General features: G+C 48.7%; 1 protein-coding gene across 1 annotated transcript; it reads right to left on the reverse strand.

Annotated features, from left to right (window-relative positions):
* Window positions 1-213: 213 nt before the first annotated feature.
* LOC122389158 (innexin inx2-like) lies at window positions 214-14,375 on the reverse strand. Its single transcript, XM_043380896.1, has 4 exons — window positions 13,749-14,375; window positions 12,729-12,875; window positions 10,710-10,874; window positions 214-1,394 (listed from the first exon to the last, which is right to left on the reverse strand). The coding sequence occupies exons 2-4, from the start codon at window positions 12,850-12,852 to the stop codon at window positions 490-492; spliced, it is 1,194 nt and encodes a 397-aa protein (XP_043236831.1). The 5' UTR covers window positions 12,853-12,875; window positions 13,749-14,375; the 3' UTR covers window positions 214-489.
* Window positions 14,376-17,954: the final 3,579 nt, after the last annotated feature.

The raw sequence follows: 17,954 nt of genomic DNA on the forward strand, positions 1-17,954 counted from the left end.
TCACAATGTTGACAATAAGTTGAGCTTGGCCAACTTACCATATAGGCAGCCCTGGTAGTTGTCCTTTTTAGAGAATAAACCCTAAAATCAAGGTACAAACTCTAAATGAGTCAGGTCTTACAATGCAGCAGTGTAAGAACACGTTATACAAACGATACAAATAGCGTGCACCTATACATACACAGGCCGGTATTGTTGGGGATACGGTAATAGTTGTATTTCTGTGCTTTATTTTCAACACTTATTTTTATGTAAGGTAGGCATGGGTAATGCATCACACCTTTGCATCATTCCCTGCTATGTAACTAGTTGCATAACTTGCGCAACTGCTATTCTGCAGCAATTGCCAATTGTTGGCCTTCGAGTTAAGTCATTCCTGATTTGTACAATCATTCCTGTTGGCGACTAAAGCTAGAGCTAGAGCCTTGAGCGTCCCCCTAAGGTCAGAGTATTGCACTGGCTCCCCCGCCGGTGCAGACCGGGCAGTCGCTACTCGACGGCAGCCCCTCGTTTCTCGACAGCCTGTCTGATGAGCGTCTGCGAGTCGGCGATCTCCTTGGGTATGGTGGCCATGACCCTGGCGCTGGCCGGGCCCAGCTCGCGCGCCAGCTCCGACATCAGCTGCCGGAACGCCACCGAGTCCATGTTTTTGGCCAGCAGCGTCAGCAGGAAGAAGTCGCCCAGCGGCAGCCGCTCGACCACCTCGGCCACGTCTCGCGGGTCGGCCAGCCGCGCCGTGGCCCGCAGCATGGGCACGCGCAGAGCCGTGGCCGACATGGTCACCACCCGCCAGGTGAAGGCCAGAACACTGGCCACGGCCAGCAGCGCAAGCCAGAACCACAGCACCATGTAGATCTTCTCGTTGAGGATGTTGAGCGGCATCACGCACACCGAGTCGATGGTCTCGACGCTCCCAGATCCTCCCACCAGCTGGAAGTTGCACTTGGTCAGCTTGGGGAAGGTCTCACTCATGGGGCTGGCACTCGTGCCGCTGCCCGTGATGAAGTGGGACAGCACGCGCGGTCCGTAACGCAGGAACTGGCCGCCCAAGAAGCGATCCGTGATGAAGATGTTGGCGATGACGTTGGCGACGTTGAGCAGCTCGCAGAGCACGAAGCGGGTCAGGTAGCTGCTGTAGGAGCCCAGGGAGGTGCGCAGGTAGCGGACCGTGTTAGTGAGGCGCGTCGAGCGGTCCTCGGCATCCACCACAGGCACGTGCATCTCCTGCAGAAGGGAGGCGAGCCGGCGACCCTCGGACAGCTTCCATAGCCAGTGCGGCACGTAGAACGCCACGCCCTGCAGGAAGAGCACAAAGGCCACCCACTGGTAGTAGCCGTGGTAGCGGCGCTCGTCAGACGCCGCGTGCGCTCCCACGCCGTGGTAGGCGATGTGACCTGCCGGCGGCCGGTCAGTCGGGTCAGTCGGGTCACTTGACACCAGACAGCTGCGCCGGCGTCACCGCGACGGGCCGGGTGCGGTGTCAGCGAGCAGCGCTGCACGGGGTGTCGCTCGAGCTTACCCCGGATTGCACAGTCAGCTATTGACGTCATGCCACTCTGCAGTTATGGGAAATGTCAGTGTCTGGCAGTTGAATTAACATCTTTTATGTAATGAGTAGTTGGCAATCACTTTATTGGAAACATCCGTATCACGGAAGTCGACTGTTCTAGAGTGGGGAACATTGAGCGTATGTGTAAACACTCCGAGATCGGGGAATGTCTACTTCCCTGTGAATTTTAGTCAGCCTTGCGGCCGATTTTCTGAGCAGCCTCGGAAGTCTTCCAGCGCTTTTGAGTCAGTGGGAAAACGGAGCACTAGTTATGGCCGCAGGAGACCACAAGTGTCAGAGCAATGCTACGCCTACGTAATCGCACTGTGCAAGGCTGGGCTCATTTTGACTCATAACAAACTGTTGCCTGGTTCACACGATCGTTTTCAGACTCACAACTACCACTTCGTCCGCTTAGGGAGCGGCGGTTCGTCTTGCTCTTAAAGGGAGATAATGAGCTTTCTTTTTTCTTAAATAAAAATTACTCGACATCTATACTATTTCTACTGTAGTTTCTATAAAATATGAAATTTTCCTAGCACATTTTCGTATGTGAAAAAGGTTTTTATTTTTGCAAAAAAGAAGCAGTACTTGCAGTACTTGTAACACCCACCGAAATGCGTTGTCCTTCTCTATAAAAAAGTCGCAGTATATGGCGCTTTTGTTTCAAACAGCGACGCTTGGGTTTTTGTTTATGTTATCGCCACTGAACTCTAGTTATCGCCTTGTCGTTGCTTGGTTGTAAGGATTCTAATTTGAATTAGAGTTAATTCGGTTTAGAATTAATTAGATTCTAATTCGGGGGTACATAGTGCCTACTCTTCTTTGTTTCCAACATTATTTTGCGCCACAAATGAACGGCATGCGCCAGAAACGCAGCCAAATCTTGCGATTGCGACTACGAAATTCATTATTTTGGCCTCAGAGCCTGAAGCGAAAAATACAAGCATATTTATTTCAAAAAGACTTCAGGTTTGTCGAACGGTGTTATGAGAATTTTGATAACAGTACTGCATAAGTTTTTCAGTGATGCCGCAAAAGTGTTGTATCTATCTTCTTTTATTGTGCAGTCGGCGGAAGCGATTCAAAGTTGAGTCGTTGCTACTAAAATAGCAGCATATGGCGACAGATGATGAACAGGAAAAATAGTTGCGTAAATTTAGACATAAACCACCCCCAAACCATGAATATCTTTTGAAGGCACTATAGACGACCATTAACTAACTAGATGTGATGAAGATCAAATGTAATGAATACGCTCATTTTACAAAATTACATGCAAGTACCAAAAAGTGATGTAAGTACTTATTCAACGGTCATTTTCAGCGCTCCCCGCTAACGTGACTTCAAGTTGAGATATTTGCGGCAAGGTACCGAATTGAGCAAAATGGTTTTAATTTACATTATAACTTGTTGTGTTTTGTCAGAAAATGGTCCTAACTCAGATTTTGTGGAAAAAGGTCATAATCTCCCTTTAACAAAACATTTCGTCTGACAAACCCCACAGGTTCGTCCGTATCCCACTGAGCAGCTGATCGGACCCAGCAGACTGGTCTTCTACTAGGAATCGTCCAGCACCCAGTACAGCGCCGGCTCTGTGTCGACCGCGCGCGGGAATTGGCCCAAGGCCGCCGAATTTGTTTATGGCTGACTGGCCGCCAGTGGCGGAGGCCGCGGTCTGCGCTGGACGGTCACAGCGTGTTCCGGGCCGGTCCAAATCGCCCCTGGTACTTACAGATCTACTTTGCATTACAAAATACTTGTGCGGTCTGTCTAAGTCTCCGTCTGTCTCTCTGTAGTTTTGCATTCTTTGTTTCAAATATCCATCCGTCCGTTCGTCCATCTGTCCGCCTGTGTTTGTCTGCCTACGTATCCGTTTGTATGTAAATATGTCTGCTTGTCTGTCTCTCTGCACAGTCCGCCTGTCCTGTCTGTCTGTCTGTTTGTCTGTTTGCACAGCCTGTCTGTCTGTCTGTCTGTCTGTATGTATGTATGTATGTCTGTCTGTCTGTCTGTCTGCTGTCTGTTTGTCTGTCTGTCTGTCTGCAGGGGCGTAACTTTTTGGTTTTCGTTGGGGGGGCAACGCTGTCAGGGGCATGGGGGCGCCTCCCCGTGACTGTCTAGAAATATGTCTTATTTCAGTTTACGGCAGCATTTTTTTTTTACCATAGCACGTTGTTTTTTTGTGCCGTCGTGTTTTGGCACGTTATGTTGCAGTTTTTTTTTCTGAAATAGCGCGCCAAAAGCGCAGAATTATTTTGAAACAAAATACATTTTGAAAGCAATTTGGGGACCAGAGACCGGGGGCGGGTAGTGGAATTGGGGACCAGGGTAGTGACGCCTTATTAAACAACGCATATGGTAGTTCTTCTAAAGAAACGAGACGAACTGATGAATTGACAAAAAGAAAAGAAAAAACAACTGATAAAAAAGCGAGATTAAAGAAACAAATCTGTAGAACTTTACCCCACGCAGAAGCAAGGGACGTTTTTACGCCTCCCCTTTTAAGTTAAGAACACACTTCATACTGCATCTTTCCGCACGTGTTCTAGAAGCAAACCAGTGGCAAAAATTTGCCCTCATCGAAAAAAATAAAAAAATTGCCCCCCCCCCGCCCGCGCCGGGCCGGGGGGGGGGAGGGAGTGAACACCTCCCCTGTGGTTTTTCGCAGATATCTCAAAACTCCGCGCCGCCATTTTTGGCACACCTGTTCATGCATCTTTTTTTTACACATGTGCAAATTTCAGACCCAGAGCTCTCAAGGTCAGGTCACCAGGTCACGTCAAAAGACCTCACCTCAGAAAAAAAGTTGCAATCCTCGTCATAGCTACACCGACTGAACGATCGCCTTGAAACTTTCAGCGATTGATAAGAGTAACAGTATGTTCAAAATGTTTATCTCGGAATTTTGATATCAGTGACCTAAGGTCAAGTAATGTTTGCGACCTCTCCATTATAAGTCAATGGGAGAAAATTGAAATGAGCCTTTTTTGGACGAATGGTATTTAGAACCCTCTCAAACATCGTTTCATAGGTAAACATGATACACTGAATCGGAAAAAATGCACCTGTGACCCCTATGTGTGCCCTTAAGGTCATCTCAGGTCATGAACGGTCACCACCAGTTTTTTTGCTGTAACTTTTGATAAAGGCGTGCTAGAGCGATGAAAACACGTCAGATGTATTCAGCTCGACGATACGGATCGACTGATATGCAACATGACCCTTTTCGGTCAGGTATGACCTTGACCTGAGGTCAAATTTTAAAAATGACCTTTCAAGGTCAACAAATAGTTCATTCGACGCGTCTCGACAAGAGGAACATGATGCTGCCAAAAGTAATGTCGTGGCGCTCTTGAGTCAAAAGTTATTGCCGAAAAAACAGTTTTCGTGAAAACTGCTATTTTAACGTTTTTGCCCTCTGGAGGCTAAACCGTTGACCTGAGGTCAAATCTGAGAACATTGGTCAGAAAGGTCTGTAAAAGGGCTATCGAATGCACTTTTCCGCGGCGCTGTAGCTCTATTGATCCCGAGTTAGCCGTTGCAGTTTCCAAAATTGTTGAAATGGCCTACATTTGACCTTTGATGACCTCTGGCGACCTGACCTTTCACCTGACCCAAGAAATGACCGAAGTGTTTCCGTCATTATTTTTGACGCTCTTTCGAATGCTGCTTACTGCGTGTCGCTACGTGGCCCAGGAGCCGAGTTAGACCAGACACCCCCTCCCGCCCGGCGCGGAAGTCGAGGAGCACCAGCCCGGCGCGGGTTAATCCCAGGCTGAGAGCGTTCAAGCCTAGGTCACCCATATACCTCTGTATACCGAGATATGCAGAAGTCTGTGGCTCACCAGGTGATATCAAGTTATCACGAAATGATACAAATTACTCCTGCTAGAGGTGGCAAAACGTGAAAATTTTGGGAACCAGACCCGAACCAGACCCGGCTGGACATTTCTGGAACCAGTCGGACCCGGTCTAAGTTGGAATCGGAACCAGTTGAACCCGTTCCCCATAGGCCATAAGTCAATTAATACAAACCGTTTGTAGAAATCATTAATTGCATCGTGTAAAACAGCCGTTTTCCCACTGATAATACTTATGAGCTACAGTGTGCAAAGGAACATACATGAGCAAATGTTTTCTTTCCATTCACTTCATATTTTGCAATCATATGTAGTGTCCACTATGTATGGTTTATGGTAGGACCCGGTTGGACCCGCCAGAAAATTTCCAGGAACCGGTCTGGACCCATATGGGTCCAGACCGGTTCTTTTGACCGGGTCCTCGGGTCCACATTTTGCCACCCTTTGAACAAGTAGCGTTGGTACCGGAAACCGGAAGCTATCATGACACAGACTCACTGCTATCCCGGAAGATAATTTAAATTTCGCTTGATGAAAGTTCTCAGCTTTTACGATATCCGATTACATAATTGGCCTCTGAAACTGAGGACAGTAAGATTTGGGGGGGGGGGGGACTTCATCTAAAGGCCTCAAGATCGTGGCAAATGAAACATAAATATAGAATCATGAGGGCCATGAGGGCTAGTCAAAGGGGTTACCTACTATACCTAGTATTGTCAAGATTGGCTCGAGAGGCGTTTTTATTGGTCGATGAGGCTCTCCAACTAGCTAAGTGTGCCGTTTTACCGCAAAAAAATAACAAGGGATTTCCCAGAGGAGCGATTTCAAGACTGGAGGGGCGCATTGATAAATAGTGAGGCGCCACTCAGCGCCAAGGGCATCGCTCTTGACCACATAAATGTCATTACGTTCTAAAGATGGGCGTCAAAAGAGCCTCAAGGGACGTCTTCAAGAACCAGTGGGAAAGCCTTCCTTCCTGAATAAGGGTCTCTGTTCTAGCAACAAGTCAACAATGGCAAGGTGTGAACCACGGGACGCCTCAACTGGCACCAGGGGCAAGTTGATTAACTGTTGAGGCTTGAGGCACTGCCCTTTCGGTCGAAGGGAGCCGTAATTAGCAAAAGATTAGCAATGACACGTAATTAGCTATGACCGTAATTAGCTATGGCACGTATCGCTACCAAATTTCAGATATAACTTGGGGGATCTGTTTGTCACTTGACCTGGGAGTTTTAGCTTCCAGTGACCTGAGGTCAGGTCACAAGGTCACAAAACCGGTATATTGTCAAAATAGCACTAAAATGCACTATTTTGTTCATAACAACTAGAGTTCTACATTGATTTGTTGAGACTTGAGACACTGCCCTTTCGGTCGAAGGGAGCCGTAATTAGCAAAAAAAGATGATGTAGGATACCAGTATAGTCAGAGGAGCGCTAACATTGGCTCGATGGGTGCTATGAACCGTTGGGACGCTGCGCCAAGCAAGAGTGGCGCTTTAACAGCAGGGATACCATAACACACAAGGCCCTGTGGGACGATTACATTGACTCAAGGGGCGCCCTTTAGAATCGGTGCGACACCGTGCAGAGGGCGCCATTCTTAACCACATCAATTTTAATACTCACTGCAGATGGCCTCCAAACTGTCTCGAGGGGTGCCTTCAGGAACCGATGGAACAGCCACCGAAATAGGGGCGCCGCTCTAGCTGCAGTGATGAAATAAGGTATTGACCGCATTGACCAGAGGAGCGCTTCATGTGGCTAAAGGGGCGCGTTGGTAAACTGGTGGGGCGCCACCCCATGCCCAGCGAGGGGCGTCGTACTTAGCAAGGAAATTATGTAAGTCAGAGGAGCGCTAACTTCGGCTCGAGGGGCGCTTGTATGAACCGTTGAGGCGCTAACCTAGCTAAGTGTGCCGTTTTAGCAGCAGGGATGCCATAACACACTATAGCGTGTTATGGCATCTAGGCCCTCTAGCCTCCCCCCCCCCCTCCCCGAGGAGCGATGATTATGACTCAAGGAGCGCCCTTAAGAATTGGTAGGCCACATACAATTCATTACTCAGTGCAGAGGGGCGCCAAAACGGGCACGAGGGGCGCCTTCAGGAGCCAATGGGGCAGTCTACGGACTAGGGGCGCTGTTCTAGCAACAATGCTGATAAGGTATTGGCCAGAGGGGCGCTTCATCCACCTGAAGGGTCACATTGATAAACGGATGGGGCGCCGCTCTGCGTGCGGGGGCATTAGTTATTAGCAAAACAGATGTCATAAGACGTGCGTGTTGTCAGAGGGGCACCACTTTGGCTCGAGGGGCGCTTTTTAACCAATGGGGCACGCTATTTAGCTAAGTTTTTACTTGCCGCAAGCGGCGCACCATCCCTGAGGAACGTTACACAAACGACTGACGACTCTCTCGACATGGGCATCAGAGGCGCCCCTATAGACCTCACAGGCGTCTCTAATTCCCATTGAGGCGCCCCTTTGGACTTCAACTGGAGCTCCTCTTTCTATGGGCCTCCGAGGCGCCCCCATTTGGCATGCAGTCTCCCCTGTTTCGTATTGGGGCGCCGTTATGGCCTTAATGGGCGCCCCTTTTTCATGTGGGCGCCCCTATACTATAGATCTCAGAGGCACCCCGAAGGGCCTCAGAGGCCAATAAGGTGCCCCTCTTTCGCATGCAGGCGCCCCTGTGGCCATCTCAGGCGCCCGTGTTTTGCATTGAGGCGCCCCTGAGGACTTCATGGGCGCCCCTCTTTCGCATGCAGGCGCCCCCACGGCCTCAGAGGTTCCCCTCTCACGCATCCCATTTCCATAGGCGATGGCGCCCCCTTGAAAGATGGCGCACGCGCTCCTATGACGCCGCTGGCCCGTGAGGGCGCCTTTCGGGCCTGGGGGCGCCCACCAAGGTTGGGGGGGGCAAACGGAATGTTGGGGTGGCAAAATTTCAAGTTGGGGGGGCACCTGCCTCCCCAAAAGTATACAAAGTTACGCCCCTGTCTGTCTGTATGTCTGTCTGTCTGTCTGCACAGTCTGTCTGTCTGTCTGTCTGTTTGCACGGTCTGTCTGTATGTCTGTCTGTCTGTCTGTCTGTCTGTCTGTCTGTCTGTCTGTCTGTCTGTCTGTCTGTATGACTGTCTGTTTGCGCAGTCTGTCTGTCCGTCTATCTGTCCACTCTGGCTGTCTGTCTGCACAGTCTGTCTATCTGTTGTTTGCGGAGTCTGTCTGTCTGCGCAGTCTGTCTGTCTGCGCAGTCTGTCTGTCTGTGCAGTCTGTATGTCAGTCTGTTTGCGCTGTCTGTCTGTCTACGCAGTCTGGCTATCTGTCTGTCTGTTTGCACAGTCTGTCTGTTTGTCTGTCTGTCTGTCTGTCTGTCTGTCTGTCTGTCTGTCTGTCTGTCTGTCTGTCTGTCTGTCTGTCTGTCTGTCTGTCTGTCTGTCTGTCTGTCTGTCTGTCTGTCTGTCTATGTTCGTTAATCTGACTGCTGCTGCAAGGCTAGAACAGCAAGACATACGGTTTTATCGTGCATCTCCTGCATCTTAACACATCGCGTGGTGCTATAGCCGTCATTTAGATCACGAAACTGAGATTGCACGAATAACGTTGTCACGAAGAAGAGATTGCAGTGTTAGCCCTCTTCGCTGAACTACTGTTAACGCCAGACCCCTTGAGACCCTAATTTTTCGCGATTACTTTTAAATGCGTGAAGGAATTTCAACCAAGCTCAGGACATGGCCGTTTCAAGACAGGCCGAAACTTTTACAATTTAGATATTTTATCGCCATTTCAATATTTCAGGCACTTGTCATTGACTCGTAATGTTAACTGTTTTTCCATCCTGGATAGAGGCTTTCTACGTCATATGACATTAGGCTCCGCCCACGACTGCGGCATTGACCCGTGCCCATCAGCGACCTCTGTACACACGACTGCCCTGCCATCTGTGAAGGACTATGAATTTCGCTGACGCTTCACGTGCTATGAGTCAATTGCAGCAGACGGTCAAGTAAATGTTAGGCTCTTGTTGACTCTTGTATATAGGACCAAGAGGACCATCACTCCTCAACCTACTACTCAGTCGTGCTTCGAACAAACGTTAACGATTCCTAACAAATACGATTTTCGATGTAAGGTATCTGTTTGAAATACGAGCGAGCCGTATGATGTGAAGCTCAGGCAATTAACTTATTATTGCGTTGTTCGATGGTTGCATAGCGATGTACAAATCGGCAGCTACTTGGTGACATCCGACATCCCATTATCGCATTATCTGCAACGCCATAGGCTTTAAATACAGGTGAATATTTCCTAACCTTATGTCAGTTATATGCCATCTGCCCGTCATATGCAGCTTATAAAAAAAAAATATCAGCGAACATATCAGCATTGTAGAAGCAATGCGCATTGAGCATTTATGACTCCTTAGTCATCATGTCGCTCTCTGGGCACTGTCAGCCAAGACGCTACGCACAACTCCGCCGGCTTTCGGCACCGCTCGACCGTCGCCCGTCCCCGCTCCCCGCCACAGCGAGAGTGACCGCGCGCCGGCCCGAAACCGCCGCAGGCCAAGACCACAGAGGCGGGGCTTAGCTGTGACGTCATAACGTATCACAGACTGACTGGTGATAGCCTCTACACACCGGATGAAAATCTTGCTCGAAATTTAACATTACGAGTCAATGACAAGTGCCTGAAATATTGAAATGGCGATAAAATATCTAAATTGTAAAAGTTTCGGCCTGTCTTGAAACGGCCATGTCCTGAGCTTGGTTGAAATTCCTTCACGCATTTAAAAGTAATCGCGAAAAATTAGGGTCTCAAGGGGTCTGGCGTTAACAGTAGTCTGATACCGGACAGATACCATGCCTGCTCACTGGTCGGCCATAAAGTATGCATGCATATGCATAAAACTCGATAAACACTGGTCACTGGTCAGTGGTCGGTTAGGTATACGAATTAAAATATACATGTAAACAGTCTGTACAGACTACAGACATTAGGTAGGTATACTCACTGCTCAGGTATGCACATATCAGACGCATACTCACTAGTTAGGTATGTACAATCAGGCCTCATACTCGCTGGTCAGGTATATTATCAGGCCCCATTCTCACATACTGGGCATTATCAGGCCTCATACTCGCTGGTTAGGTATTATCAGGCCCCATATTCACTGGTCGGGTATCCATACTGAGTACTCACTGGTCGGGTTACCCCATACTCACAGGTCGGGTATCCATACTGAATACTCACACTTGTCGGGTTACCCCATACTCACTGGTCGGATTACCCCATACTCACTGGTCGGGTACCGATCAGAGGCGGTCAACAGGTGCGGCAGCGTGTATGTCGACGTTACCCAGCAGTAGGTATTGATGACGTCATTTGAGATGCGGTCCGGGTCGGCGTGGTGGCACGTCACAGGGTTACCAAACAGGGAGCTGGCGCACAGCAGCGTCGACGATGCTGGAATAAACAAAATGACGCGATAAAAACTTGACACACCACAGGACATTGGTGGGGTGGCCATTAAAAAGGACATTGCTGTCCAGCATAAGGAAGAACAGTACGCTTCCTAAGAAATTTGATTTAACCATGCCTTGACCGAATTCAGTTGATTCGAAATAATTTAATGAGCAATGCAACTGACTACGGAGTCATGCAATGATCGACATCGTATGATAAGCGAATATAGGCGAACTCATTTGAATAAATATTCCTCCTCGGCTTTTAAATCAAATCCGTGCACTTTTGCCGTGCGCAGAACCGTATTGCGAACGCGTATAAAATCGGTGCTTTCATTTTACTTGCTGCTACCGGCTGCACCGACTGCACCTAAACACAAGAAGGTATACTCGTATTTTAAGAAGTCCAGAGTTCATCAACTCAAATTAAGGAAATATTCTAGGATTGCACTTCGAATAAGGTTTATGGAAGAGACGCCCACGGTCCAACTGGCCATCCATCTCAACTTGCGACCATTGGTCTATACTCTATACACTTGCTGCACGTCACCTAATGACGGCTGTTGAAAGTGAGTAAAGTAGGAACGCACATCACTGCTAGCTAAGCACCAAATAGCCAGAAATTTAGTAAACGCTTAATACGAGCTAAAAACTTAAAGACTAAAAAAACTTAAACGCTAAACGCTCGTACGCAACTTTTGCCATTCCTCAACGAGACACTGCCGCATAATCATAGCAAATATTTTTATAGGCATATATCTGAAGCTGAATCTTCTAACAATGCTGTGAACGTGATAACTGCAATTTATACTTGTTAATGCATGAATCCAACACTCCGGATGCAGTGCTGACATTATTATGCGTCCACACGACTCGTGGAAGTCCTTTCAGGTGCACAAGCACGACGCTGACACTCGATTTGACCTTCGATAGCACCGCTCACTTACATATATGTATATGAGCGTGTAGCACGCCGCCCAACGGTATCAAAGACCGCTCGGATCAAATCAATCCGCTTCGCCGACAGCAAGGACGGCATTCATCATCAGTTATTCATTCATTAGCGATGTGTGACGGATCACCTGCTGGCGGCGAGTCCGTCAGTCGCCAGGGCAGCAGGTGACAGCGGTCGCGTGATTCAGGCCCGACGCACGCCACAGCAGTGGAGATGGCGGAAGTGCTGATTCAGGTTTGCTTCCGCATATCTACGTCATCACTATTGTATGATTCTAACAAAGACAATTTAATGTTGCAGCTGCAGAAATGAGTGCCGCTGTGCAGGACATCGGCAATTATATCGTCTTGTGGATTTTAAATTTAAATCCATTCCACCCTTACTAAATTCGCTTTTCAAAAGCTTTGGTTATTTGCTCCTTCGAAGGGAAAGGAACAAAACATCTAAACGGTTATAGTTATAGGCCTTCACTATAAAAAATATCAATGAAATTATGCCAGACATTGTTTGTATAATAAACACCATCATCATTTGATGCTTCCGCGCGATGGTCGGGTTTTATTCCGCATCGGTGATTTCCGCATTTGTGACAGGTAAGCTCAAGTAAGTCCCCTCTCCTGTGACGACTCGATAAGGAAGGCTGCAAGGGTATAGGTATTTATTATAAGCTGAGATTTTAAGCTTTATTTTAAGCGTCCCAGCTAGCCGAGGGCTATTACCGGAGGGACGGCCGATGGACGGCTGAGCCACATCCCTCGCGAACGGCAGAGCTGTCAACCCAGACGCCCAGACGAGTCCGGTTTTCTGGGCGTTTTTTGCTCCTTGGCTATCACGGCTATCACCTTCGACATCAGCTCACAGTACTCGACGAACGTGACACTTTTGCTGGCGCTCCCTCACCGAAAAATATGAACGTCGTTAGCCGGTAGTGCAGCTGAAAGAGATGGTTGTCGATGCGGATACCGTCTGGACCTTTTCCCTTGATGAAGCGGGAGATATCTGCGAACATCTCCGAGAGCGCCATCTTGTCCGGCGGCGGCCGCGACCCTGAAACGGGGTGGAAGGAGCAGCGAGTCGTGCCAGCCCAGCAGAGTGTCGTGTTAAATATCAGGAGTTAAATTTTATGTTTTTAATGAGAGGAATAAAAATTAAGCATTTATTTTAATGGCACTGTCTTATGCTATCGAAATTGTACCCTAAATGTCAGCAAAGGTGGGTTCAGTAAATCAGCAAATGTAAAATTTGAAGAAGGAAACATGTCCTACAACAAGTTCTTTGCCACTCTACCTTCTGAGCCAGCATTTACAACTAAGTTCAAACCAAACAAACTGGCCGTCAATCTGGCGTTCGAACTAGCCGTCCAACTGCAGTGTAACTAAATCTCGCTAATTCACTTCATGAATACTGAACAGCACAGTCGTTTGCTTTCACCTGCTCCGACGAGCTTCACGTTCTCGTCACGATCGTCTATGGAGTTGGCTAACCGCGACTTGGTTGCGATTGACCGAGGGACAACTGTCTCATTTGCATGCAAGAGTCGAACATCTACGCCAATGTGCTGTGTGCAGACATGTGCAATGTGCATGGATCCAAGTGATCTATGATCTTATTAGAACTCAGCTCAAGAACCGTGGGATCTGATTCTAAAATCAATTTTCTAGGACTCGTGCACTGGTCTGGTTGTATGGATGATGATTTCGAAAGTTATACCGAAATTTGCAGATTTTTGCTATGGACAGGCGGGGAATAGGGATTACACTATAAACTCCAACTGGACCGATAATTTTGCCGTGAATCTCGATATCTTTAGAGTGAGCACATCTTGGCCCCGCGCCGTTTATTAGGGACTGGCGTCTTTCCGTCAAGATAAATGGGTACCCACTGCCCAGTGCCAACTGCCCACTGCCCGTGCCTGCTCACCTTAGTTGTGTCAATTGAAGTCCGGATGAATTTCTGAGACTGTCGCCAGTGTCTCACAAAGTCGGGTGAAGTGAAGGGCGGGGTCCTCAGTTTCAGAAATGCCGTAACACAATCACGCCCTTCCTGCGCCCGCCACCCTCTGTTCGACTACTGAGGGCTATCCAGTGTCCACCCAGCCGCTCAAACGTCGTCCATAAATAATAGACACACAGGCATAAATACGACGTGTGACTGTGACAGCGGACCACCCGTGTCGACTCTGGTCGCCTTCTTCTGATGGGCCCGAGTGCGTGACGCAGAAGGGGCGATACTTCTTCGGGGGGCGCCGCATCGCACACCAATAAACACCCCGACATCATACGTGGACAAACACCACGCAGAGACACTGACAGCAGCTTTATCATCCCACTCTGTTTAAAAACAACTCCATCTTAAGGTGGTCACGCTAGAAAAGCAGCTTTATCATTCCGTTGTTAAAAAAAGGCTGGAGACTTCCACACGCGGGTAAGTCGCGTGTAAGTGGTTTGCGGGTAAGTTGGCGTTTATCTCGCGTTTAAGTCGGCGGGTAACTTTGCCCGGAGACTTCCATCTGCGGGTAAATAGTTTGTTCGCTAAGTTAGCGACCGAACTTACACGGGAGCCACCCCATGTATTAAGTTCGCGGGTATCTTTTCGGTGGTGCTTTTTTTGGTCCTTAGGGGGTTTTAAAAGTTTATTTCTGTGCAAATTTTAAGTGCAAGTGATAGACAATAGTGCAATCATCTAGTTCAGGCTTTTTCAGCCAGTTCGGCCTAGCCGTTCGGCTGCTAAGATTAGACGAATTTGAGGTCACCTTTTCATAGTACTGAGGCCAGTTTTACCAACAGAAAAATAGCCGCCTGGCGGAATTTTTCGCCTAAAGGCCGATTCACATACGGATCGAGAGCGGTAAAGCCCTATCCGCTTACGTGCTTATCGCGTTTCCACTCCGTATGTGAAACGTTCTTTAGGCAAAAAATTCTGCCAGGCGGCTATTTTTCTGTTGGTTAAACTGGCCTCTGTGCTTGTTGAGGGGTTACAAATTACGTATTTCATCACTGCAAGTATCCAGATGTTTTCAACAAGTCATACATGAGTAATCAGAGCAATATTTGAGTTGACAGAATTGAGGATGTAGGACTCAAATTTTCAAATACGGAGGTATTAGTCTATTTCCATCGCACCTATCTCCTTGCCACCAGCTGCTATTTCGTAATCTTCGGGATAGTGAGATGGGATTTGTATCGCATCCGAAATAATGTGATCGTCGAGCCAGCCGGCTAGTGTCGGGCCCCTGTCGTCGCACTTCGCGTTACGTGTCAGTGGGGCGAGGACCAGCTCAGTGGAAGCAATACGAGTGTCCGGTCAACAACCATGGACAGGAAGAAGAGGAGCAGAAATTTCAGTAGTAGAGACATGCATTTGTTAGCCGATGTCATGAAGACTGAAGTAAAAGTCATCAAAAATAAGCGACACGATGGAAGGAGTAATGAAGAACGAAAACGGTCTTGGAAGAACATTGTTACAGCCTGTAATGCAAGGTCAGAAGAAAAATGGGACTAGAAACAGCTGACACAGCTCTGGAGAGATATGAAAAGGACGGCCAAAAAGAACCATTAGCGGTTTAAACGGCAGCAAATGGGCACTGGTGGTGGACCGGATCCTGCGCCGTTGGAACGTCAGCCACCCCCGCGACACGCACATATTAAACTGATCCAGTGGCGGATCCAGGATTTTCACTGGGGAGGGGCTGCAGGTCATAATTGGGCGCCACGCCCCGGATGGGCGCCATAGTCGCATCGTATTGGCGCTGAAATATTGGCGCCCAGTGGCCCTGACAAGAGGCGCCCAGGATCAGTATGTACATTGTACAGTAACACCACACGATTGGAAATATCGGTGCGGAGCGTACTGAAACGACGTTATTCGACTGATTTTTGCATCCTAGTCCTAGTATGCGGCACTCCGATGAGTTGCGAATTGAAAATTGGCGCCACTGCGCCTTCGGCGCAGTGGCGCCAGTTTTCCTTGGGTGGGGGCTGCCAGCCCCCGCAGCCCCCCCCCCCTGGATCCGCCACTGAACTGATCACTCGGTGATAATCGTCTTTTGTGTGGCATTGCATTGGACACCGACGACGCCTCACCGGTGAAGTGACGGGGCGGGGGTGAGGACGGGGGGTGACGGAGACGAACCGACGAGGGCAGACGAGTAATCTGAGATACGGCTGTTGCAAGATCATGCAGTAGACTGGCGGTCGGCCATACAGAGTGAAATAACACAAGGCGATTAGCATTACTGATGCTGATTGGCACGGCTTCAAACGCTGTTCTGGTTAGGTTAATGCATCACCACATCCCATTGTTACGGCTGTACTCATTGCATGTGCAAAAACGCTGATTGGGGGCCACCGGTCCCATAAATAACGGAATTTCGCACTTGTTCATTGGACCAGCTGATCGCCGCATCCCGATCAGCTGATCGGGAAGCCCTTTAAACTGGCGTGTAAGTCGGCATTTAAATATTTACACGCGTGTAGCTACCCACCAGTTAACCGCGGATGGAAGTCCCCGGGTAAAAGTTGGTGGGCAGCTACACGCGTGTAAGGAAGTTAGCCACCAAAATAAACGCGAGTTAACCGCAAACTGGAAGTCTCCAGCCTTAGTCTATCAAGGGATGGTAGACATGCCACATTTACATCATTAGATATTAACTAATAGGCTCAATTCTACACTATTATCATCAAGAGCACGTAAAGATAACAATCTTTGACCAAAACTAGATATGGATTTCCCAAGCCAGCCCTAAAATAGTTTTGTCCAGTGTTTGCGTAAGCAATGACAAAAAAAAAAAAATGGTACCGGTCTCTGAGCACGTGGGTTAAAGCGTCAATCCTTGTTGCGTGAGTGCTATGCCGGCGTGAACTACGGCATGGTATTGGTGTGTATGTACATAAATATATGCTCGAAGTATTGCCGCTGTGCAAAGTGCAACGTGCATCCTTAACCCTCGCCGGACCTATTGGTTTTCTACATACGCGCCGGCCGAGGGGGGGGCGGGTACGACCCCCCCCTCGCCGTTTCGCCCCTGGTGGAGCTAGCGCGTCGCGGAAAAAACGAGCGTGTGCGCCGTTACGAGACGCAGAGATTGGTACCCGATTTTAAGGTCCTAGGTCAACCGGTGACCTCTGAGGTCAGGTCAAGTGCCCCAAGGTAAGGTTCAGTTTTTGGTGAATAACTTCGCAAAAAACGGCCGCAGAGCGCCGATTTTGGCAGCATCGTGTTCGTCTCGCTCAGGCGCGTCGAATGATATACTTTTTGTCCGGGTCAGGTCAACTTGGGGTGTTGACCTCAGGTCAAGGTCAGGTCAGCACCCCCAGGTCACGAAGTTGATCGAAAGAGGTCATGTCGCATATCATTCGATTCGGCAGGTCTTCCTGAGTCCATTGGTGGCTTTCCCGACTCGCTAGCTCAATTTGATCAAGAGTTATTGACGAAAAACTAATATGACCTTGATGACGTCATAAATGACGTCACGCAAGGTCAACATTGCAAAAGTGACGCACCTAACCTTGCAAGGAGTGCATCAAATCACGATTCTGTGTGCTTGAGATAGTTGGAGATCGTTCCCGGCGCCAGAATAGCAGTTTTCATTTTTCCCCATTGACTTATAATGGTGAGGTCACGAAAATGACCTGACCTCATATGACCTTTAGGAAAAATCCGAGATATACAAGTTGTGGGACTCATAATGGATACTAGATCCTGCAAGTTTCATTTCCCTGTGACATCTCCTCTGGCAGTGAGGGCGTTGCGAAGTTGCGACATCTGAAGACCGTGCAGAGGTTCACTTATGACGTCATAGGTCAGTGACCTGACCTGACCCAAAAATGCGGTTGGTGTCAAAAGATGCGGCTTGGATCAAAGGTCAGGTATGCCAAGTTTCAGCTCTCTATCGCCAGCGTGTTCGGAGCTATCGCGAAAAAACCCTATGGGGGGGGCGGCACCCGCCCCCCCCCCCCTCGGCCGGCGAGGGTTAACTAATCGTTTCAGACAAGAACATTTCGAAAGACAAGTTACCCAGCACACATTTTTTCGTACAGTATAATAAGCTAGCACCCAGATGTGGCGTCCTCTCATACTCGACGTGCGAGTCGGTTTAATGGTTCGTAAATTTGCGGCGCGGCGCCG

This window comes from Amphibalanus amphitrite, unplaced genomic scaffold, assembly GCF_019059575.1.
Source record: "Amphibalanus amphitrite isolate SeventyFive unplaced genomic scaffold, NRLGWU_Aamphi_draft 000346F_arrow, whole genome shotgun sequence".
NCBI lineage: Eukaryota > Metazoa > Arthropoda > Thecostraca > Balanomorpha > Balanidae > Amphibalanus > Amphibalanus amphitrite.